We start from the raw sequence: 24,815 nt of genomic DNA, 5'->3' as shown, positions 1-24,815 counted from the left end.
CATTTGATAGCAAATCATTTTGTTACTTGGAGCTACAATTTTGCTGTTAGCTCAATTAAGATGATCTCTTTAGAAGGCAGTTTTGCTCAAAACTCATCTTTTATACACTATAGATTCTTCTTTGGTCAATATGGCTAGTTGTTAACACTTACCCTTATAATTTGGAGTGTTTAACATCATTTTTTCTATGTATTGTGACATAAACAAAACAAACTAGGAGTTAACTATCTGAAAGTCTTTTACCTTAAGACAGTTATTTTTATGAAATGAATTAATTCTATCATCACATCATGAAGAAAAAAATAAAGGAAAATAAAGTTTATTTATAAAGTGATAAGAGCACTTCATATCTGGTCTTTTTCAACAGCCTTCCTTCTAGTCTTCTTGCCTCAAGTCTCTTTTCACTCCAGTCCATCTTCCACTCTCCCTGACCAAACTCATCTTTTTCCTAAAACCCAGCTCTGACAATGTCACTGCTCTGGTCAATAAATTCCAATGTCCACCTTTTGCTTCTAAGATCAAATATTAAATCTTCATCTGGTCTCTGAAGTACTTGATTTCCTGGTTTCTTCATACCTTTATATTCTCTTAACCCTTATTCTCTTCCATGTATTCTATAATCCAATGGAATTGACCTCCTTTTCATTCCGTATACATTTAAGTTTATACTTGTCTTTCTCATGTGATTGATTTTTCTATTTGTTTCTGGTCATTGTAAAGGTCTTACTTTTTTGTCATTAGTCCTTGATTTTTATTTCTGTATTTCTACTTGGTTTTTTACTTAATTTCTTTTCCCAAAACAGAAGTTTTTCCAGGCAGAAACTTTTTTTTGCAAATGATGATACTGATGCTTTTTAAAAGTTATGAAACTTTTAAAATGCTTCTTTTTCAAATACAAGATTATAATGAAAATTTACAATGAAACAATATATCCATTTTTTACAGTTTTTACTTAATGTTTTCAAAAAAATCATTTGATTATGGCAAAGCAAGTATTTTTACCCCTAAGGGAATATGTCCTATAATCAGAACCAGGTAATTTCATAATGTGCTTTTGGAATAATTGATTGATCTGAATCAAATCTGATTCAAATCATCTGAATCTGAATCAAAAATGAATAACTTTAAGAAGGCTCACAACATCTTTTTTAGTACCTTTATCTCAGTGCAATAAAAGTATTTGTCTTCTATAATCATTATTCTTTTTGCTCCTATTTGTCTTTATGGTTTTGATTAAAAGGAAAAAAATTTGGTAGATGTAATTTATTGATAGTTGAAGACTTTACAAGAATTCTTTTAAAATTGCCCCCAATTCAAGATCAGGGTAAACTTTCCTTGAATTTCATATATTTCATATGCCTAATATTAATTATACTAAAATATCTTTTATCTTTTAAGTTATTTATAACTGAAATAAATTCTTTTATTACATAATTGTTTTTTAATATTAATTTAGGATGTTTGCTTCTATTATATTCTAGCTAAGTAATTTCTTTCTACTATTATTTTCTGAAGAAAACCAGGGCATAATTATTCCCTTCTTTTATTTATAAAGATTCTTCAAGCAGAAAGTCAAGTTGATGGGTTTTTATTAAACACCTCCTAAGTGTCAGGCACTGAGCTAAATACTATAGATGTAGAGGCAAAAAAAAAAAAAAAGCATTTCCCTTCCTTCAGGGATCTCAGTCTAACATTCAAACAATTATGCATCTTGAAAACAAGATATAGGAATGATAAACTGGAGCTAAGTTCAAGGGAAGGAATTAACATTTAGGAACATCAGGAAAGGTTTCTTTTAGAAGGAGAGATTTAAGCTGAGATTTGAAGGAAACCAGGGAAGCCAGGAGGTAAAAAGGAGGAAAGAGAGAATTCGAGTATAGGGAACAAAAAGACATGTAGTCAGGAAATGAAACACTCTGAAAGAGGAATAGAAAGAAAGCTGGAATTAAAAGACCATAGAATAAGTAAAGGGGAGTAAAATGAAGTAAAAGACTGGAAAAGTAGTAAAGGGAAGAGCCAGGATCATACTACTGAGCATATACCCCAGAAGCTCAAAGACAGATAGTTCTCATGTCCATATCAGCTTTTCTTTTCTTTTTTTAAAATAAAAACCCCAAGCTAGAAACACTCAGTACCCATTATCTGGGGAAAAGCTAAATAAAAACGTTAAGAAGAGAATACTATCAATCTTTTTGCTTCAATAAACACCTTCTTAATCCCTCCCCATTGCTCTTCCCACCTCAATGGCCCTACCCTGAGAATTGCATCATATTTTGCTTTTCAAAAAGTAAGGCTTTTCACAAAGAGCTCTCTCTTCTCTCCTCATCTCACACAACTCAGATGCCTTCTACTGCCTTTTCTTTTACTTTAGCCTCACATTAATTGAGGGCTCTTCTTTTTACCAAGGTAACTACCTCCCTCCCATATTTACAAATGACTTCTGATATTCTCTAGCTAATTGCCTCTTGTCATCCTTACTATCTCAATGACCTTCAATCTTATCCTCTCTATTGGGCATTTCCCTACTGTCTACAATGTCTACATCTCTCTCATATTAAAAAAAAAAAAAAAAACCACAAAACCTTTACTTGATCCATCCATTCTCCACTAGCTTCATTTCTTCCTTTTTGAGGCCAAACTCAAGAAGGTAATCTACAATCACTCTCTCTACTTACCACTTTTCTTCTCACTCTTAACTCTTTCCAATCTGAATTCTGACCTCATCATTCAACTGAAGTTGCTCACTTTGGTTACCAATCTCTTAAGAAAGTTACAAAGTTACTTAACTGCCAAATCTAATGGCCTTTTCTCAGTCTTCATCCTTCTCAACCACTTTGCCACTTCTAACCCTGTCTGAATTGATTTCCCTGGTAAGGTCTTTCCTCACTCTACTGTATCCTGAACTCAACTGTCAAAATGATCTTCCTGAAGGCCAATGTCTGTCAATATCATCACCCTAGTCAAAAAATTATTGCCAGGATCAAATATAAAATCTTTTTATTTGGTTTTTAAAGTCCTCCCCAACTAAGTTCATTCCTATATTTCAAGTTTCCTTACCTCTTCCTCTCCTTCATATACTCTACAATCCAATGACAATGTCCTTATCTTTGTTGTTCCTCACAAAATACACTTCATTTTCTGACTATATTTTCACTGGCTGTTCCTCATGCTTGGAACTCTTTCTTGTTGCATCTCTATCTCCTGGCTTCCTTCAAATCACACTAATATTCTACTTTCTGCCAGATGCCTTTCCCATTCTTTCTTAATCTGATGTCTTTCCTCTGAGATGATCTACAATTTATCCTGTATATGTTTTGTTTAGACATAAATGTTTGCATGTTTTCAGCCCCATTAGACTGAGCTCATTGAAAGCTTAGCAAGCACTTAATAGTTATTAAATGACTTTAATTCTACTGAATTTAAAGCATTTAGAAATTTATGAATTGTCAAACATAATAGCATGCTGTACCTGATAGGTAAGTTCATCAGAAGTGCCTGAAGTTGAATGTGGTGTGTGGCTCACTAGTATTACTTGTTGCGACCCTGACCCACCTTGGCCAGAAAGAGAGGAATCCGTGAGTAGAGCTGGGAACTGTTGAGCCTAAAGAAAGAAAAAATATGATTGCATTAACTGCATGATTATCACAGTAAACAATAGTTTTTAAGATATCATTCACATTAAAGATGAAACATATATTTTGAGAATCCTATCACAGTTCTAGAACTGGAAGAGATAATGTAAATCATCTAGTATACCCTCTTATTTTACAGAGAAAAAAATGCAGACCCAGAGAGGTTTGTAATTTTGCTTTAAAAAATTAAGCTGACAACGTTACTCTACAAAAGGGTAAATTGTTACGAGATGGAAGTAACATTAATTATAAAAAACATAGCTGATCAAATGGAGTAAAAATCAATTAATGTATCTCAAAATGATGTTACACTGTGTAATTTAAGTCCCAGAAGTAATGTCCTAGACTCAAGGTCACTTTATTTTGTAAAGTGGGAATGAAAAGTGGTGCACTTAGATTAGAAAAAAGTTGGGAATGGGAATTAAGAAGTAATGAATACTTCAAAGAAATTAGGAGAATTATAATTGTAATGTAAAATTAGAAACACACAAAAAAGGTAGACTATCGATACACATTTCTAATCTCTGGCATGGAAGAAATAGTTATTTAATTAAGAAGTATTATTTATTATTTGAAACTTAAAAGTGAAATGAAGGAGAATACTACATGTACACAGAAATAGAGTGTTGAATAGAGCATTGAACTTTAATTCAGGAAGGCCTCGATTCAACTCCTGATTCATATAATTAAGCTGTACGACACCATGGAATTCACTTAACTAGTCTAAACAGAGTAGGACTACAACTATGTAATAACAATAGTACTTAACCACATTATAGTAAAGTTACAGGCCAAAAATAAAAAAAAAGAAAAGAAAAGAAAAGAAAGGTACAGGCAAGTACTTGAATAGCACCAGTTATTTTCTAACTCTTGACAAATATTCATTTAAAAGTTTAATTTCATCCTAATAAAGCTAGAACATTTGGTGAAAATGTGCAATGCAGTACATGTAACTTTCCATCAAGTTTACTACACAGACAGAATAAATACATTGCTAAATAACATGCAATAATTTGTCTTATTCTTTTAAAAAAAATACTGAATAGTACTTTCCCTCAATTTCTTATAGACCTACACCATGCTTAATCAAGGCCAATAACCTTTCATGCTTCTAAGAGTTTACCTCTCCTAACCTCCTAGCTTTTACTTCATGGTCTAGAACAGTAATCAACACTATTAGTGTTTCAGGAAACAGTGTCAACTACTTACTGGCTTGTTTCATTGTCTGTTACTTTTCAGACCAGAAACCCTTTCTTTCCCCTACCAAAGCACTCTTCTTAAGAGCAGACACTATTTTGTATTTGCATCTCCAGCAATGAATACAATATCTAATAGTCAACAAGTGTTTACTAAGCCTTCACTATGTGCATTTTCACTGAATATATATCCTTCGTGCCTAGAACTATTTCCTTCTTCATCTTCCCCTTTCTTGCTTCTATTAAAGGCGATATTCCATTTATCCTGCATATATCATTTGGACACTTTTATTTGAATATTGTGTTCCTCAGTAGACTGTAAACTTCTTACTTTTAATATTATTTTATATTTGTTTATTGTTGAAATCCTCCATAAGGTACTATTCATAATGATGTAAGTCAACAAACATTTATGAAGTATCTACTGTGTGACTGGCATTATGCCAAAGTCAGTCAATACAAAGAAAGGCAAAAAAACAAATTACTATCAAAGAGTCTATAATCTAATGGGGGAGACAGCAAGTAAACAACTACTAATAAAAAAGATATATATATATGATCAACAGAAGATAAATAACAGTGGGAAAGTACTAGCATTAAGCTGCAACTTTAGGGAAGCCAGGAAAGAAAGGGTAAGAATTCTAGGCATGCCACTCTTGGAATGGAGGCAATCCTATGTCAGTGAAATCAAGTTTTAGCAGGTACTATCTATGCTGAAAGTGTTGGGGTATGACCCTAGTAATACACACAGTTTCTTTATTAAGGATCATTCTTAATATTTTAGAAAGACATGTCACCAACAGGCTTACCAACTGGTAATGAATATTTTTGAACATGGCCAACCTTGAGATAAATGTAAAAAATGGCCTTTGGTATTGTATATCTGCCTTATGCTTCTGAGGTAATGAAGGCGTGAAAGAGTAGAGGGTGCCAAGAATCACACTGTTTTTAGGCCACTAATGCACTTTAATATACTACTACCATTCAAAAATTCTGAAATTTCTATCATTGATCATCCTCTCCTCCTTGATTCTCTTCCCTAGAGCTGGATTGTCATTCACCTCTTTTTTTTTTTTTAAATTCTTAGCATTTAGCAGGCAACTGACCAATTGATTTATCTATTGGTAATCTAAATAGAACACTTTTGTTCAATGACCAATGAAGAAACATACTACTAAGGGAATTGAATTCTTGCAATAAATGAAGCTGGAAGAAAAGATGTTACAATTAAATGGAAAAAGGCTTGCTCACAAATATTCCTTGAAGAGACAAAGGAAGAAGTTAGCAAAATTGGTCTATTATATATCTAAAAGAAATAAGAAACACTATTTCATGAAATATATGGCCACCAAGTATTATGATATTAATGATAAATATTTGCAAAAAGTCTATAATAACAGTAATTATAGCTTATGCTATCTATTCCTAAGAATTAAGATAACTAGATTTTTAAAATTTGAACATGACATATAACTGAAATCATTTTACGCAACTATTTAAACAAGCAAATGAAAATTTAAAAGTAGAAAGGGCCAAAAGAAATAATATCAAAGAAGTTTAAGCAATTTAAATTAGAACAAAGAGAACAAAAAAGAATAAAAAGTAGCTAAGTCAACAATATGATGAGATGACTACCAAAAGCTACACCAGATTAAACTAAAAATAAAGACAGTAGAATTTTGTATTCTTTATATATTTCAATTAATTGTGTGATGATATGGATGTCTATTATGAAATATTATTTGTGAAAGTCTGATTGTTTCTTTGTAACGTATATAATTTATTTTCACAAAAATTTTACCCACTATTTGTCAGTAGAATATTCTTATAAAAATGTCATGTAGATGGGAAAGAAGACTTGAGTTGTTAGTTACTCTTTTTGGTTAAAATAAAAGCAAAAAAATCTCTCACAGCTATTATACCTTCTCCTTCAGACAATGTCCCCCAAATCCTCCTTACTAAAGTGCAGACTTTTTACATATATAACTGGTATTATCCCAGATGCCTTTCTCTTCTTTGTTTATTTGAGTGCCATTATTTCTTATTTAGCAAGTACAGCTAGAATTGTGATACATTAAGAGCCCAAATATTGTGATTGTCATCCTTGATGACAAAAAGATTGCTCAATTCCAGGGCTACTTAAACTTTTCCCATTCATAACCCCCTTTTCATGTGAAAACTTTTTACATGTCCCCCAGCATATAGATATATAAATTGGATATACAAATCAACCATTTACTGATAAGTCATAAAGAAATTTATTTTAAAACAATTCTTTGGAACACATATAATTTTACCTTTTATTAAAGATGAAAGCAAATTTGCATAATAATGTGATGTGTGCACTTGTCCTGTTTTTGCATAAAGAATCAACTCTTGGTGGAATATTTGGTATCTTTACTGTTGCCAATTTTTTTTTTTTTTTTACAACCCCCACATTGTTATATGACCCCATAGAGTTGTATTATATTCTGATAGAAAGTACATTCTTTTAGAGCAGGAACTATTTCAATTTAGTCTTTGCATTCCTAATGTCTAACAGAGTGCTGGCACATAGTAGGCCTTTAATTAAATCTTGACTGAGCAGCTATACAATTCTTGACAAGGTTTTCCTGTTGGGTAGGTTTTGGGTTTTTTGGTCTGTCCTCCAAATGGTTTCATTTTAAAATGTACTCAGGATGAGTATGTTTCCATGGGTTTTTCAACAAACTTTGCTTTCAACTTTTTTTTTCCTTCCACTGCTTATTTATGAGGCAATCTTGCTCATAAACTCTCACAATTCACAGACCATAAGCTCAAGCTGTGGGAGGTTGATGAGTTGAACCTAGCTTTCACTTTGTTATCACCTGTTTTTAAGTCTGTCTCTTTCTTTCCTCCCTCCCCCCCACCATTTGATGCCCATAGAATTCTGCTTGACAAGGATTTCAATACTTCATTTGATTATATATGCAATAGGATATATACATGAAAAAGAGCACTCATAAGGACAAACTGTCTCAATGTCCTGTAACACTGACCTCTATGATGTTCTGCACACAAGGTACTCATCTCCGGACTCTGGACATGTAATGCCTACAATTTGTTTTCATCAAATATTCTCTTCTATAGAAAGTCTTCCTTGATTTTTGCCAGTTCTTTCTTATTTCCCATTTATGTTTCATATAGCTTTTTTGGACCCAAGCAGACACTGTCTAGATATCCTCACTCATTCATATTCTCTCTCTCTCTCTCTCTCTCTCTCTCTCTCTCTCTCTCTCTCTCTCTCTCTCTCCCTCCTCCCCCCTCCCTGCCCTCGCTTCCTCCCTTTCTTCCCTTCCTTCCTCTCTCCCTCTCCCTGCCACTGCCCTCCCTAAAATTCAGTTGCTTCTAAGGGTTTTTATTATCTTCAAGTAGATATACCTCCCAGATCCCATCCCTATGTTCTCCTGGCTACCATATATTTTAAAGTGCAGATTAGGGATCTCAAACTTACCATGTCCATAACAGAACCTTTTCTCCCTGATTGATTTCATTCCAAACTTCAAATCTTTACAATCACCAAAATTTGTACTCTTTTTGAGTCATATTGAATTGTTAAATCTTTTCTTCTCTTTCTCTATTCTTTCTATTTATAAGCCCTAACGCTTTTCACATCTTTATCACCTCTTGCCTGGATTCTTAAAATAGCTATGTGATTATTGTCCGTGACCCAATTCTGTTTTCTGTAAACCCCAACACTACCAAAGTGACTTTTCTAAAGAAGAGATCTGATCATGTTATTTATTCAAGCCTCAATGGTTCTCTAATACTGGTAGGATGAAATACAAACTTCTCTATTTAGAATGTAAACCTCTACAATCTTGCTCCAATCCATTTTTCCAGGCTTACTTCCCATCACAATCTATAGTCTATTCAAAATGGCCTTCTTACAATTCTTCACATATGATACTACATCTGTTTCCCTGGCCTTGATTGCATTCCCCTTCTTATTTTAGTTATTAGAATCTTTCAAAGCTTAGTTCAAATTCTACTTTTTTTCCATAAAGCTTTTTCTGAACCTTGCCTGGCATCTAGTTCTTTCCTCAAATTACCTTATATTTATTTTGTATATACCTACATAGACATACTTATATGTTCATGTTGTATCTCTTAGTAAGAATGTAAGCTTCTTTGAGGGCAGGGATTGTTTCATTTTTTTGGTATCCCCAATGTGTAGCAAACATGGTGCCTGCTATGATTGGTTGTTGTCCTTTGTTCTCAAAGGGAACCAAAATAACATCACTATGTTAGAGTTGAGTTACAGCGTATTTGACTGTGGCTGATCAGACCAATATGAGCTTAGAATGCTCATACAGGGAAAAATAGTTTTTATAAACATTTGCCTCTCACTTTGTGTACCTCACATTTCTTCTGAGCTCATGGATCACAGAACTTCTTATGAGAGCATGCCATGCTGGGTGGTCTTATGCCAGTTTCTCCCATGTTATACTAATCAATTCTAAAGTCCTTAAGAGAGACCTTGAGAATGTCCTGGTATCACTTTTTCTGATCACCTTATAAATGTTTACCATGTGAGAATTCTCTATAAAATTTAGTAAGTATACATTTGACATTAAAACAATGTAGCCAGGCCAATGGAGTTGTTTGAGAAAGGATCTCTGTGTCTTGTACCGTATCCTGCCAGATGATCTTCAGAATCTTCCTGAGACAATTCAAATGGAACTGCTGGCTGATAGAGGACCTGTGTATTCTTGGTGTTAGTTGTTAGGCTAAAATTAGCACAAACAGCAGAGGATCAATCTATACTTAAAAAATGCAAATGAATCAACTGAATAAATAAACACAAAACCAAGAGAGTTCCTTTTGTGAAATTCTGGGTTCTTCAAATGATGTTTTTCTTCCTACATTGTAGCTAATTCCTAATGTAACTGATTTAGTGAATGAGCTTGGGAACTTTTCTTCCTCATTTATTTATTGTTTAAAGGCTTTCTGATTAGATTTGTAAGACTTTAGGCAAATATATTTTTCTTAGCTCTTGCTTACTGAAACAACTGCCAGGTCAAGAGCATGACATTCCTATCTTTTAGTAATCACTACAGAAATACAAATCCATTCATATGTGCTATCTTTAAAAAATAGCTGATTACTTCCAAAGTCTGTTTTTCAATTTTGATTTTTTTTTTTTTTTTTTTGCCTTCGAAAACCAATGGTTTGAAAATAACTTTTGTGGTCCTAATATTTTCAGTTTCTTGTCCAAGACTTTGTAATCTTTAGTAATGCTTCAAGATTCCTTCAGGAAATATAATCTCTGCCCATATAACTCACCATGAGTGGATAACCGTCAACCATTTTGACAATTTTTGAAAGATTATAATTTCCTGGATACAAATGTCCTAAGACAACAGAATTTCCCACTGTCACAACTTTGACATTTTCCTTCCAGAAGCTTTTTGGTAGTTATCACTACTTATTTGTTCTTCTTCTGATAGTAACTGCAGATCTACACCACTATTACTTTTTCCTCAAAAAGAGCAATAAATTCATTTCTTTTATTCAAGTATTAGAGATTCTTCTTTCCTCTCTCCTCCTTCCCATTCTTTTGTCCAGTTTTTTGACATGACTGAGGATTCCTTTCTACCTTTCCAAAATCTTTTTCTTCTTGATTTTCATCAGATGAAGTCATTCTCTTTTTATTTTTACTTTTGCAGAATCAGATACCTTTATTTAGCTGAATGAAAAATAATGATTACAAACCAAATTAAAACCTGACTCTGAACCAGAAAAATGTCACTCTGCAAGGAGTCCCTATATAGCCCCGAAATAACTCGCTGAAAGAGACTAGCACACTGCACTCCAAAGTGCTCCTTAATGATGACCACAATACCACAGTACCATCCAGGAAACCCAACTTGAGCTACGAATTCAGCTGCTCCAGGGGGTGCCCACAGTAGTTTGACAGCTGCATCTTTCAGGTTTTATTCCCTTGTTGTTCTTAAAGTATATTTCATAGCCTGCAATATCCTATATAGTAGGAAGGCATTTACTGAATCTTTTTAAAGCTTCTTTTAGAAGGGAAATAAACCTGTGTACAATTTGAGCATAAAGCAGACACCTAAGTGCAGCAGAACTACAAACGGAACATATTCATTAGAGGTCTCTGTAAAACTGTTATTCATGTTTTCTAAAAGATTTGAGATTTCAATCTTTGTCTTTCTTGCTAGTAGCTCCTCTATGTAATTATTGTTAAAAACTGCTTGTGGGTGACTTGAACTGCAGATTATAACTCTATTCTTTAGTACCTATAAACAGTATGGCAGTCTACTTAGCATTTCAATACCTTGAGAGACACATACTTGATTTTCTTCCCCTTATCTAGTCTTAATTTCACCTTTTTTCCTGGGATTCTCTTTTGGTTTCAGAACAAGTCCTTTCTTCTTATTTTGGTCTTCTCTCGCCCTTGGATTCTTCTATTTGAGCCCCTTTATTCCTTAAAATTCTTAATCAAGAACCCCCAAATTTCTCCTTCCCAAATCACTTTATACTTTTAGAGGCCTCCAAATCATCATCACAATTCCTTCTTCTTCAGCTTAACTCTTGATCTTTCTCCCTTGCACTTTTTTTCCCCCTCATTCTTTTTTCTTGTGGAGACTAAAAACACTTTAATTACTAGGTGGTGAAATGACTAGAGAAGTGAACTTTGAAGGGTCGAGTTAGAATTTTGCCACAACTAACTATGTAATTATCCATTAAGTTATTTAGCATTTCTTGGGGATAATAACAGCACTCTTCATCAGGGTTCTTGTCAGAATCAAATGAGAACACATATAAAGTTCTTTGCAAATCTATATAATGTTAGCTATTGTTACATACAGTAATAGACTTTAAAGTTTACACATTTATATTATCAGATTTAATCTTTAGACACTGTGGAAGATTTCATAGGGTTTAGCAGCTGGGTCCTGTTATGGATACAGGAGTCATTGTCATGGCCTTATAGAGGTTTACTACTCTGTTGAACTGTCTTTCTTTTCTCTACTCTTTTCTAAGCCAGGGGGTCTAGTTCAGAGTATAAAAATAGTCTTTCTTAGTTTTTTCTTCCCAGGACATGTAGGTAAATTAAGCCGAGTGTAACTTTAATTCACAGCATATTTAAATTCATAGTAATTCAAAAATATAACTTTTGTAGGATTAAGAAAGCCTGAGACTAGTCTTCAATTTAAGCAAATGTTCTCTGCAAAGTTCTGTTACACTTGTAGGTAATGCTAATGACATGGGGCCCATCTTCATGAGACTTAAGAATTATTAAGAAAATAAGAAAAATGTAATAGAAGATCATAAATCAAAATATGAGTACTATAAGAAAGTTGTTGTACAAATAAAATGACAGAAAAGACTGGGAGGACAGATACCTTACATCTCACTGACAAATTAGTTGCATTTGAGTTTGGCCTAGGTAGAATTTTAAGAGAAGCACAGCAGAAATAAATAGCAAGATGCAAAGGCATACAGCATAAGGGTAAAACAAAGATTCAGACCATATTGTAGAAAACAAGACTGAAGAAGTTGGACTTTATTCTATGGACAACAGAATGTAATATGATAATAATTGTGCTTTAGGGAGACTGTGTGGCAAGAGTAAAGAGGGTTGCTGGAATAGGAAGAGTACAGATGTGGGAAATCCATTTAAAAGACTACTGTTATAGTTCAGAAAACAGATAATGAAAATCTGAATGACAGTTGTGGAAGAAACAATAATAAGAATCTACTGAAGTAAGGTCCTAAGAGCTAGTACTCTATAAGACTTAGGAACTCACTAGAGATGGATGAAAAATACAGAAAGAAATCAAAGATGATTTCAGGGTTTCATTCCTGGATTATTTGTAGCAAAATAAATAAGAGAAGTTGGTTTGTATGAAGGTTATTTTGGGAGACTGGGGAGCAAGAGGGAGAGCTTAATTTTGAGTTTGAAAATGTTGATTATTAGGTCACTAGAATGGACTGAGATCATGAACATAAGCGAGAAGGCATCTCAGAGCAATTGGCAAACTCAATGCCCAAACTAGATTAATATGCAGTTAGAAAATGTCTACCAAAATAAATAAAGACACAACATAGATGTTAATTTGTGGTTTCCTAAGTCAATATGCAGTTCAGCTAGATGGTGCAATGAATACTATTATTGTTTGTCCATCCTTTTCAAAGAGAATCGATGACATCACAGGGTGATATCAGTCTTGACTTCTGAGTGAATTGGAATTAAAAAAAGTTGAGATGCACAAAGCTGTCACCTTTACTCTCTTTTCCAGAATCTTTGGAGTCTAGGGGCAAGACAAAAGTCAAGGCAACTAGACAAAAAGAATCACAAAAAACACATGGCTGATGTCAGGACATTCCCATTGTGATCTTCTAACACTGTACAGATGCAGCCAACATTAGTTGATAACGATGGTCTTGTAAGATCTTTCTAGAAAGCAATTTTATTTAGGGTAAAGGATATGCTATATAAGAAAGTTGAGAAGTGAATGGGTAGACAGGAAATAAAAGATCATCTACTCCTTTTTAAAGGAGTTGATCAGGAGATGAAGTTAACAGGCATATTTATTAAGGCTAAATGATAAACAGTCATACAAGTACTAGGGAATACCCCCCCCCAAAAAAAAGGGGAGGGGAGCATAAAAACAGTCCCTTCTTGAGATAGCTCACGTTTTAATGTGGGAGAAAAACATATTAATAACTATGTAAATACAAGATACCTACAAAGTTAACTGGAAACAATCTTTGAGGGGAAAGCATCAGCATTTAGAAAGAATGAGAAAAGTCTCAAAAGGAAAACTTGAGCCAAATCTTGAAGAAAAACTGGGGAACTAAAGGAAAAGGATAAAAGGAAAGAACATTCTAAGTACAGGGGACAGTCAATGCAATGTGTCAAGAACAGCAAGTGGCTCAGTATTATGACACAATTCTCTTTTACTGTCCTGACTAAGTTTCCCTAATTATCCTGACCCAGTCCTGACTCAGTTTCTCTGCTTCTCATAGCTCAGTCCTGCAAAACCTCCCCTCTCTTTATCAGAATATTTGATAAGGATAAAAGATCTTATGTTTTAGAATATCAGAATGCCTCTCCTCATCCCAAGCTACCAGAATGTCAGATACTGTCTTATCAAGATGTCACCTCATCTCCAGTGGCTCACCTCACCCTGTCAGAGTTCCATTCCCACTCTCAGCACCCTGACTCCGTCCCTGCCTCAAACTATCCCCTGAGTCTGAGCCAGGTGTATATAGGTTAATGACAACTCCCATTGTTTGCTGGATTCTTGGAGACAATAGTCTCATTTAGCCTGGGGACCAAACCATGGATGGATCCATTTGGTCCCAGTAAACCTCTCCCATTTAATAAAATTATTAAATACTCTCTAATCTTTATCTTGCCTCAGTTTCTCTATCAATCATAAATAGAGGGGAATAAAACAGAGCACTAAGAAAAAGGGGAAGGCTAGGTTATAAAGAGTTTTAAATGACATAGAGGACTTTTATATTTGATTCTATAGGTAAGAGGGAGCCCCCATAGGGCTTAATGAATAGGGGTGCCTTAAAAATTATTTTGGCAGATGAGTAGAAGATAGAAATAGAATATAAAGGCAGAGTCCAATTATAAGACTGTAGTCCAGGTGAACAGAAATGATGGACTGAACTAGAATGGTCACTGTTTTGCGAAAAGGACAAATACTTAAGAAATAGCACAGTGGAGATCAAGGCTTGCAAAATAATCTTTAAACTAGTAAAGACTTTGCAAAATAAATCACAAAACAGTGAAAGGCATTTCTTTTTTAGCAAAATAAAATTATATTTTTACATGATCATAGATCACAGAATTAGTGCTAAAAATAACTTTGTAGGTTTTTTAGCCCAATTTCCTTATTTTATAATGAGGAAACTAAGGTATAGAGATGCTCAGTGACTTGTTCAATGCCATATATATGGTAACAAAGTCAGGATTTGAAAAGAAAGAAGAAAAAAAAAGCAAGGCATTTACATTCTAATGGGAAAGATAACAAAAAATAAATAAATAAACTATATACAGGATAGTAGAAAACAAAAGGAGGGCATTAGAATTCAAAAGGGTTGTGCAGAATTCCATTTCTGGACTTCATGGGGAACTTGAAGAAGTTAGATTAGGAGAAAATAAAATGCATTACAGTTTGAGCATGTTTTTAGTTTACAATGCCTACAAGACATCCATTTTGAGATGTCTGAAATGCAATTTGCAAGACTAGAGAAAAAAAGAGAAAAAAAATTTGCAAGACTAGAGGTCAGCATAGAATGGGACAAAATAGCTAGAGATGAGAACCATCAATATAGAGAAGATAATCAAATCCATGGGAGCTGATGAGATTACCATGTAGTAAAAAGGAGAAGATGACCTAAGATAGAACCCTGAGGGAGCTCTACAGTTATAAGGTTATAATCTGAATGAGAATTAAGCAAGAGAGACTAAGGAGGAATGGTCTGTTAGATAGGAAAGGAACCAGGAAAGAATAGTATATAGAAAACCTAGAAAGAAGAGAGTATTCTTATTGTTGTTGTTTGTCCTTTGTATTCTAAGAGGACCATGACACAAGGAAGGGGATGCTATGACATACAAGTAAACTGGATTGAAGTAAGGGAGGGTTGTGCAACATGACCTGCCTCACTTTCCACTCCAGAGCTAGCAGGGTCCAGTGGCCCAAAAAAGATCAAAATGAAATTACAGAAAAGAGAGTGGTCAACAGTGTCAAAGGCTGTAGGAGTGATCAAAAAGAAAAAGGATTCAGGAGAGGCCACCGCCGACATCCCTTGAAGCATATGTGATACAATGAGACTGCTTGAGCAGGTGAAACACTTGGTAGGAAGTAAGGCCACCGCATCATGTGAAACTTGTGTGAAGGAAGAAATTGTAGTAGAAGGCATCTCTGATTTGAAATGAGAAAAAGAGGAAAACAAATGACTCCAATTTTACCTGAAAATATGATTTAAGAATTCTCAGCTAACAGTGGAGGGATGGAGACAGGGGAGCCCAAGGAAGTTTAAGAAGGGATGAAAATATTTGGAAGAGTTGCCATGGAGAGTGGGACAAGAAGTTAATGAGGGAGGCATATAATAGGACTGCCTGGAATAGCAAGGGCCCAGTTGAGGTATGACCATCTTTATGTGTGGCTAAGATGGAGTATAAGATGATGTCACAGAAAGTGAGTAGATTGAGGAACTGAGGGGTTAGAGTATTTGAGGGAGAGTTAATGTTTGAATGGCTAAATGCACTGTCATCCAACCTACATATCTCCATCTTAGCAACAGGAACAACATAAATGACTTTTATCAGACACTTTGCTGAAAATTAGAGATCTTATATTTGTCATATTTCTACCTATCTCTTCAAATGAGACTGTAAGATTATAGTTTGTCAAACATTACTCTTGATGAAGCAATTCTGACTTAGTCATCATGGCTAAGTCACTGTAAAGGAAAAAAAACTGTGATTTGCATCACTGAAGGAAGTGTTCACCAGAGTGAAATCAGAGAGCCTCAAAGCATTGAAGTGTTTCCTATCTTTGTATGGTCTAGTCTCATCTTTGGTTGTTAAGAATTAATGAATAAAATATACTTGGATCCTATTTTTATGTCTATGATAGGTCTATCTCCCTTACTAAGTCTTCATAAACCATCCCGTTAAGAAGGTGCTTTAGATTTTTGCCAGGAATCAAAAGTTTACAGACTAAAAATATGCAAGCTTCATCTTACCTTCTTCCATTCCCCTTTATTTAAACTGAGAAATTGGGCAACATTTAAACTCCTCAAATCCTGTAACACTCTTTTGTTCTGCCATGACATAACATCTTTCAAAGATCAAAGGAACTTTGTATATCTTTGACTTTCCCCACCAGCTTAATCTATGTATTTCCCCAAGGTTTGGGACTTTCCTCCTTCACTTATTCTTTCCAGTCTCAGCAAATTATCCACTCCAATTTAGCCCTTATTTGTTCTATCATACTTCTGGACTGTTTCTACATGGCAGCCCTGCTGGCAGCTAAAATACAACATAACTGAAACCAACCTCATTATAATCTTCTAATTCCATATCCAACCTTCCTTACCAGCCCTGATTCTGGATGTTTCTACTTCCATTCTATACTTTATACACTTATTTATTGGGGGAAGAGGAAATCAAAGTAATAATTTCAGCATTATAGGGGGATTCATTATAGAAATTTTACCAATGCATACTCTGTACCCTAATACTATTAGACAGAATAAAAAAGTAAAAATTTTAGCAGTTTTTTCATGGCTAGTATGTTAGTACTTGTCAGAAGATGAACTGTCTTACAAGTTATTGATGACACAAGACAGAGCTCAAAAGAGAGGTGAGTCTAGGTATGTAGATTGTGCAGTCATCTTCATAGAGGTAATATTTATATAATGGTTTTGTGTTGTGGATGTTATACCTCAAGTTAAGCAGAAAACATTAGAAACTATACCTTATCCAAACTTTGTAACTCCATCATCTAGTACAGGACTCTGCTTACAGCACGAGTTTATTAAATGTTTGTTAAATTTAAAAATTGAATTTTTACTTCTTTCCTTCCCCAAGAAAATTTTAATCTGATACTTTATTGTGGTATGGAGGTGGCCCTGTATTCTCAAAGGATTTGATTATAGACTGTAGATTCTCCTAATCCTACCAACATAAAAAAGATTTCAAACAGAAGCCCAATGATGGGTAACGGGCAATTGTTCAATGATTGGCTTGGGGAAGTTCAAGGAGGCTCATCACCAAGTTGACCTGCAGGATGAATTTTTTTGGTCACTGCAACTTTTGTAAGGCCAAAAAAGGATGTGATCTGCATCTGAATGAAGTGTTTGCCGCAATGAAACTGAAGAATCTCCTGTCCTCCTGTGGTCTAGTCTCACCTTTGGGCCTTAAAAAATTAATGAGTAGAATACATTTAGATCCTTTACCTTTTTTTACATCTATGAGAGGTTTATATGCCTCCCCATAATAGAAAGGGTTTTGCCACTTTTTGATTTGAGATGTTGCTTGTCTAATTTCTCTCTCTTTTTATAAAAGCTCTACAAGTAGTTTTTTGTTTGTTTTTTGCTGAGGCAACTGGGGTTAAGTGACTTGCCCAGGATCACACAGCTAGGAAGTATTAAGTGTCTAAGGCCAGATTTAAACTCAGGTCCTCTTGATTTCAGGGCTGGTGTTCTATCCCCTGTGCCACCTAGCTGCCCCCTATAAATAGTTTTAAATAGTTAAGATTGGTAAAGAGTTTTAATGCAAGCTTTTGAATTTTAACACTGTGTTCTGTGAGAGCAGATTTTATACGGCTTTGTATTCCTCAGATATCAGTTACTGGCTAAGTATCTCAAAAAATATTTGTTAAATAGAATTAATGAATGAATAAATGAGCTAATATCTTATTGCTAAGCCAAAGTTTTCTTATGTTTGGTCATTTCAAATATGTCCAATACTTAGGAATAGTTGGGGTTTTTTTCAGTATCAATGAAATAACTATAGAAGACTATCATAAGGACAACTTACATGATATAATTAGCTCTCTTTTGTTATTTATGTATTATTGTACAGCCTACATATAGTACTATCATGTTATTCTAGAGATGGTCTAAGGTGACAGCCTTTTGCTTTACAGAGACACATCCTTATCTATAAAGCTTATTATTGCCTATTTGTGAACCAATCAACAAGTATTTATCAGGTTCTTACACTATGCCAGATACTGCAAAAAAAGAATGACGTAATCCCTGACCTAAAGGAGTTAATATATACTTACATATATATACTGTGAGTTTTTAAGGCATGGGGAACTCCTAAGAAAATGGCCTCTGCCAATATATGACAGCAATTTCCTTGAAATTTATGATCTTAAAGAGGTACTTTAAGCATTGAGAGGTTTAAGTGAATTATCCAAAGTCAGAGTCTATGTTTCTTCATTTTTATTTTTTTTTGCTGAGGAAAATGGGATTAAGTGACTTGATCAGGGTCACACAGCTAAGAAGTATTAAGTGTTTGAGACAAGATTTGAACTCAGGTCCTCCTGACTTTAGGGCTATTGCTCCCAGCCTCTGTTTCTGAGGTGAAATTTGAACCCAGATATTCCTACACCCAAGGTCAACATTTTATCTACTATCTCAGACATATACACAGAAAAAATACCTAAATACTAATAATGGATTTTGAGGGCTTAAGGGAAAAGCAGTTGCATTAAGGAAAATAATGGGTTATACATACCAAAAGAGGTTCTGGGACAGGAAAGAATATATTCTATACACGTCATTCCTCAATTGATAAATAGTCAAAGGATATAGACAATTTTCAGCTGAAGATATTAAAGCCATTTCCAGTCATATAAAAAATGTTCGAAATCACTATTGATCGGAGAAATTCAAATTAAGACAATTCTGAAGTCCTACTTCACACTTCTCAGAATGACTAAGAAGACAGGAAAAGATCATGATAAATGTGGAAGAGATGTGGGAAAAGTAGACTACTAATACATTGTTGGTGAAGTTGTGAAATGATTCAACGATTCTGGAGAATAGTTTGGAATTGTGCCCAAAGGACTATAAAACTGTACACAACCTTTGATCCAGAAATTTCACTACTCCATCTGTAACTCAGATAACAAAAAAGGGGGAAAGACTCATATGTGCAAAAATGTTTGTAACACCTCTTTTTGTAATGGCACGGAACTGAAACTTGAGTGAATGCTCATCATTTGGGGAATGGCTGAGTAAGTTATGCTATATGAAGATAATAGAAATTATTTTTCTATAGAAATGAGTTACTTTGCTCAACTTTATGCCAATAAATTTGATAACTTAAATGAAATGGATGAATACCTTCAAAAATATAGGTTGCCCAGATTAAGAGAGGAAAAGTAAATTGGTTAAATAGTCCCATTGTAGAAAAAAAAATAGAACAAGCTATCAATCAACTCCCTAAGAAAAAATCCCCAGGACCAGATGGATTTACATGTGAATTCTACATTCTGAATTCTACCAAACATTTAAAGGACAATTAATTCCAATGCTATATAAACTATCTGAAAAAACAGGGAATGAAGGAGTCCTACCAAATTCCTTTTATGACACAGACATGGTAGTGATACCTAAGCCAGGTAGGACGAAAAAAGAAAAAAAAAATTATAGACCAATTTATCTAATGAACATTGATGCAAAAATCTTAAATATTAGCAAAAAGATTACAGAAAATCATCTCCAGCATAATATACCATGACCAAGTAGGACTTATACTAGGAATGCAGATTGGTTCAATATTAGGAAACCTATTAACATAATTAACTATATAAATAACCAAATTAACAAAAACCATATGATCATCTCAATGGATATAGAAAAAGCATTTGATAAAATCCAACACCCATTCCTATTAAAAACACTAGAGAGTATAGGAATAAATGGACTTTTCTTTAAAATAGTCAGTGAAATCTATTTAAAACCAGCTCTTCTCATAGTGGCTAGAAAATGGAGATTGAATGGATGTCCATCAGTTGGAGAATGGCTGAATAACTGTGGTATATAAATGTTATAGAATGTTATTGTTCTGTAAGAATTGACCAGGATGAATACAGAGGCGTGGAGGAAACTTACATGAACTGATTCTAAGTGAAATGAGCAAAACCAGGAGATCATTATACACTTCAACAACACTACTATATGAGGATCAATTCTGATAGAAGTGGCTATCTTCAACAATGAGAGGGATCTAACTCAATTTCAATTGATCAATGATGGACAGAAGCAGCTACCCCCAAAGAAAGAACACTAGGAAATGATTATGAACCACAACATAGAATTACACTCTTTCTGTTATTGTTTGATTGCATTTTTTGTTTTTCTTCCCAGGTTATTTTTACCTTCTTTCTAAATCCAATTTTTCTTGTGTAGCAAGACAATTATATGAATATGTATACATATATTGTATTTAACATATACTTTAACATATTTAGCATGTATGGGACTACCTGCCATCTAGGGTAGGGGGTGGAGAGGAGAAAAGTTGGAACAGAAGGTTTTGCAAGGGTCAATGTTGAAAAATTACCCATGTATATGTTTTGTCAATAAAAAGCTATAATTAAAAAAAAGAAGTGTGTGTGTGTGTGTGTGTGTGTGTGTGTGTTTAAAATGTTACTTCCTGGGATATTCTGGAACCCTGAAAGTTTTGGATAAGATTTTACTGTAATAAATACAAAGTTCTCTGAACTGAACTGGACAGAAAATAAAGTAGTATGTGGACATCTTCCCTCAATTCTTTTTTTAGATCTGTATTTGGTTTGGTGAAAGCTTTGAAATCTTTTGAATGTTAAGTGTTGATAAAGGAGAGAGAAGATGAAGAGTAATTGATGCTGGATAGAGCAGAAGACTTGAAAAAATCTCAGGCTTCCCTTCTCAGAGTACAGTTTGGTACTTTAAATACAAAAAGATTCCCTTTTAAATGGAAAAGAACCAGGAGATGATTTATTATCTAAGAATATTCAAAACAACATTATGCTTACTCCCTCTAGTGAGGATATTCATTTATAATATGAATATGAAACTTTAATACAAAATAAACAAACTATTAAACATGACAATAGGAAATCTCAGTAACAGTCCACTGAGAAAGTTAAAGAAAAAACAACTATGAAAATGCACTGACCTGGGAGGTGATGTTAAGTGTAACTGCGTCAAGGCCACCAGAAAGCATACCCTGAGTGTCAGCCAGAGTTAATGTGACACTAGCATCGCCTCCAACTCCTGATGAAGACATTACAAGATTTTGAGTGGCTATAGTAGATGGAGACATGGATACTGAAGGAAGATTTCCAGCTGCAGTATTAAGGTCTATAAAACAAAACAAAACAAAAAAAAAAAAAAAAAAAAAAAAAAAGGAAAAGGAGATCAAAATATAAGCTAGGTAAATAAAACTGTGATATGGGAAAAATTGGTTAAGTACAATTTTGTGGCCAGAGAAAACTATGGTCGTTTTTCAACTATCCTGATGGAATATTGTCAATATTAATTTTACTAAAAGGCATTTTAACTGCCTATTTTATTTTTTTCCCAAGTAGATCTACTGTACCTTCCTAAATATTTGTGGAGAATCTGTTGAAGCAAAAGAAAGAATTGAACAGCTTAGTCCCAGCAAATGCTACCATTAAGAAAGGACAGAGAATTTAAGTGTTTGGGTTTTTTTTGGTTATCTATTTATCTGCTGCTCAGAATAGAGTAAAAATATAATAAAATGGGATCAATTTAAACAAATAGGCAACTACTAGTTCCATATTTTGGGTCTCTAAGGTTGACTTTTTCCCATTTATGTGACTTCTTAATATCTTTTCTTTCTCTTTTGAATGGCCAAGTATAAATATAGAAATCATCCAGTCCAATAAAGATTTTTTTCTCTGCAATATTTATTAATTTTCTCTAACAAAGACAGAAAAAGATTTTTGGTCTCCACAAAGATCTATTTGTTTTTCTTCTAATCACTGATGACAGGAAGGAAAGGTATTCTGAGTGAGGATCCTCTAAGATTGTTCTTCTCAATAGAACTTTTCAAAAAAGGCAAACTTTGTTATCCAGGTGGATGGGATTGGCTCAGTAAGGGCTTGCCAAAGTCTTCTGATAGACATAGGGAAAAAAAAGTTCAATTTAATATTTCCTTTAAAAAATATTTTTTTTTAAGTGGAGATTTTTCCATAACCTAGTTTATCAGAAAGCAAAAATTTCAACTCAAGAAGCTATCTGCTAAAGAGACATAAAAAGAAAACTCCTGTTAAAGCTTTGCTGTGACTTGGTTATACCAGTCCAGAGAGCCTCCTCAAATCAGTCAGGGAGCCAACAGGAAAACTAGGTTACTTACTTGTAACTGGAGTTCTCCAAATATATTGCCTCCATAGATCCACACTCTTGGAGTCTCACACTGTGCTGCACAGACCTGGAACCTTTAAAAGCAGTATAACCATTAGGAGTCTAGTGCATTGAAGCAGCCACCGGGGGCTCCAAAGATTACTACATAAGGAGACAGTAAGATCCCTCCCACCTCTCTCTTTATCTGACAAACTGACTACAGAGGACTCCTAAGACAAGCAAGGGTAGGAGAATAATGAGTGTGGATTTGTGGAGGATTTATGTTCCAAGTACTCCAGTTACCAGAAAACTAGTCAACCTAATGTTCATAAAATTGCCTCCACATATCCCTACTCTTGCAAACTAGTCAGTACCAATCATTCTAGAGTTAGTTAAAGAAGATAAAAAAAAAAAAGGAAAAATCCTAAAAGATTGTCCTGTAAAAAGTAAACTAAAATTGTGTCCAACAAAAACACTAAGGAGAAAACTGTGACTAAATGACCCACCTAGACTTCTCCACTGGCATAATCTACAAAAATACCTTTAGAAAGCTACTGAAAGTGCTAGTAAGGAAAGAAGCAGCATATTTCTATATTCCTTTATCAAAGCAAAAGTTGATATAATTGATCACTATTTAGACTAGACCCTATTTTCAAAGAAATTCATACATTAACAAAATTCCTCAAGGGGTCAAAAAGTATTTTATTTAGAAAAAATGTTTCCAACATTTTCATAACAAATGGTTGATCAAAATGTTCCAGGTCTGTGCAGCATAAGAAATCTAATGAGAAAGAATCATTGAGAAGAAAGAAAGAAGGTTCTGTATTCTTCTAGCTAAATCAAGTTTTCCAATAAATACCAGAATTCATACTTGAAACCATACAGGGTGACAAATGTGCTCTAAAGCCAGTTCTAATCTCTAGAGAATCCAATTTTAAACACACAAAATAACCGTAGCTCAAATAGAACTGCCCTCTCTGACTAACAAGAAGTAGGAAGAAATCATATCAAGTTAAATCTATAGGATTAGAAATACATAATCTGATAATTCTTATTGTTTCTTAATATTGATTTTACAAGACAAAAAAGAGATCCAACTCTACAGAAAAGAAATAATTACTTTTATATGTTTATTCATACAGACTTTCTATTGGAACTACTATGTATACAAGTCAATAAAGTCTTCTGAAACTTTTAAGAATTTAGTGATGGATAGCTCTTAGTCCCATTATAGATGACTCAAGTTATATAAACAAACAAAAAAAAAAATGAGCTAAACTCTTTGTCCAAATAAAGTAAACTTAAAAAGATTGAGGTCAATTCTCTTTGGATTTTTATCTGACCCAATGCTATCAAAGATTTCAGGGTCAAATAACATTTCAAAATAACATGCTCTTTAAACTTTGACTTGATTTTCATCAAGAATTTAAATTATATCAATTCCAAATTCTTGAATCCTGACAAACCCAGGGGGCAAAGGAAGGAATGTGAAAATATGGGATTTGCCTTAATGACGAGAATCAAGTATTGACTTTTTAAGGAAGTGTAGATTTCCAGACCCAAAAGACAGCAACAGATATTTTTCTTTCCAAAGAGCTGAGTGTACAAACTGCTAAAGTACTTTAATAAAACTTCTTATCCTCTTCCAAGTCAATTACTGTTTTGTATCACTGTTAAAAATTACAGTATCTTAGGGCTAGTTATCTCATCTGATCTATATCCAAAAAAAAAAAAAAAAAAAATCTGTTTCAGAATTTACCCAATATATGGTCATCTTGGACTTATTTTCTGAAATGATGATAAACATCTTTTCAGAAAGCATTTGTAAAATAGATTACAAATATATTTTCCTGAGCTGATAGAAAAGGCCCAACATCTTAATGATGGATGATGAGTACCATGAAGAGAGAGATTAAGGAAAAGTAAATCTATTTTTATCAGCTAAAAGATGAAAATTATTCTCATCAGGATTACTGTTTAATATTGAATGGTGTTAATGCTATTTGCTGTTAATTCCTAGAAAGAGATATGTGTCAAGTTTTTAAAGCTTTCATTTGTTAATACGAATTGTTTTTGAGTGGGCATTTTTATGAAGTTCAACTATCTT

General features: G+C 33.9%; 1 protein-coding gene across 1 annotated transcript in view; it reads right to left on the bottom strand.

Annotated features, from left to right (window-relative positions):
- The window catches only part of ZNF236 (zinc finger protein 236), a 208,242-nt gene that overhangs the window by 23,082 nt on the left and 160,345 nt on the right, over positions 1-24,815 (bottom strand). Inside the window, 2 exon segments of the mRNA XM_051970545.1 lie at positions 3,470-3,601; positions 21,519-21,703. Coding sequence (XP_051826505.1) covers positions 3,470-3,601; positions 21,519-21,703 — 317 coding nt within the window.

The sequence above is a fragment of the Antechinus flavipes genome, chromosome 1 (assembly GCF_016432865.1).
Source record: "Antechinus flavipes isolate AdamAnt ecotype Samford, QLD, Australia chromosome 1, AdamAnt_v2, whole genome shotgun sequence".
In the NCBI taxonomy this organism is placed as follows: domain Eukaryota; kingdom Metazoa; phylum Chordata; class Mammalia; order Dasyuromorphia; family Dasyuridae; genus Antechinus; species Antechinus flavipes.
The sequence above is the reverse complement of the archived record's forward strand: the minus strand, read 5'-3'. Positions and strand labels throughout refer to the sequence as shown.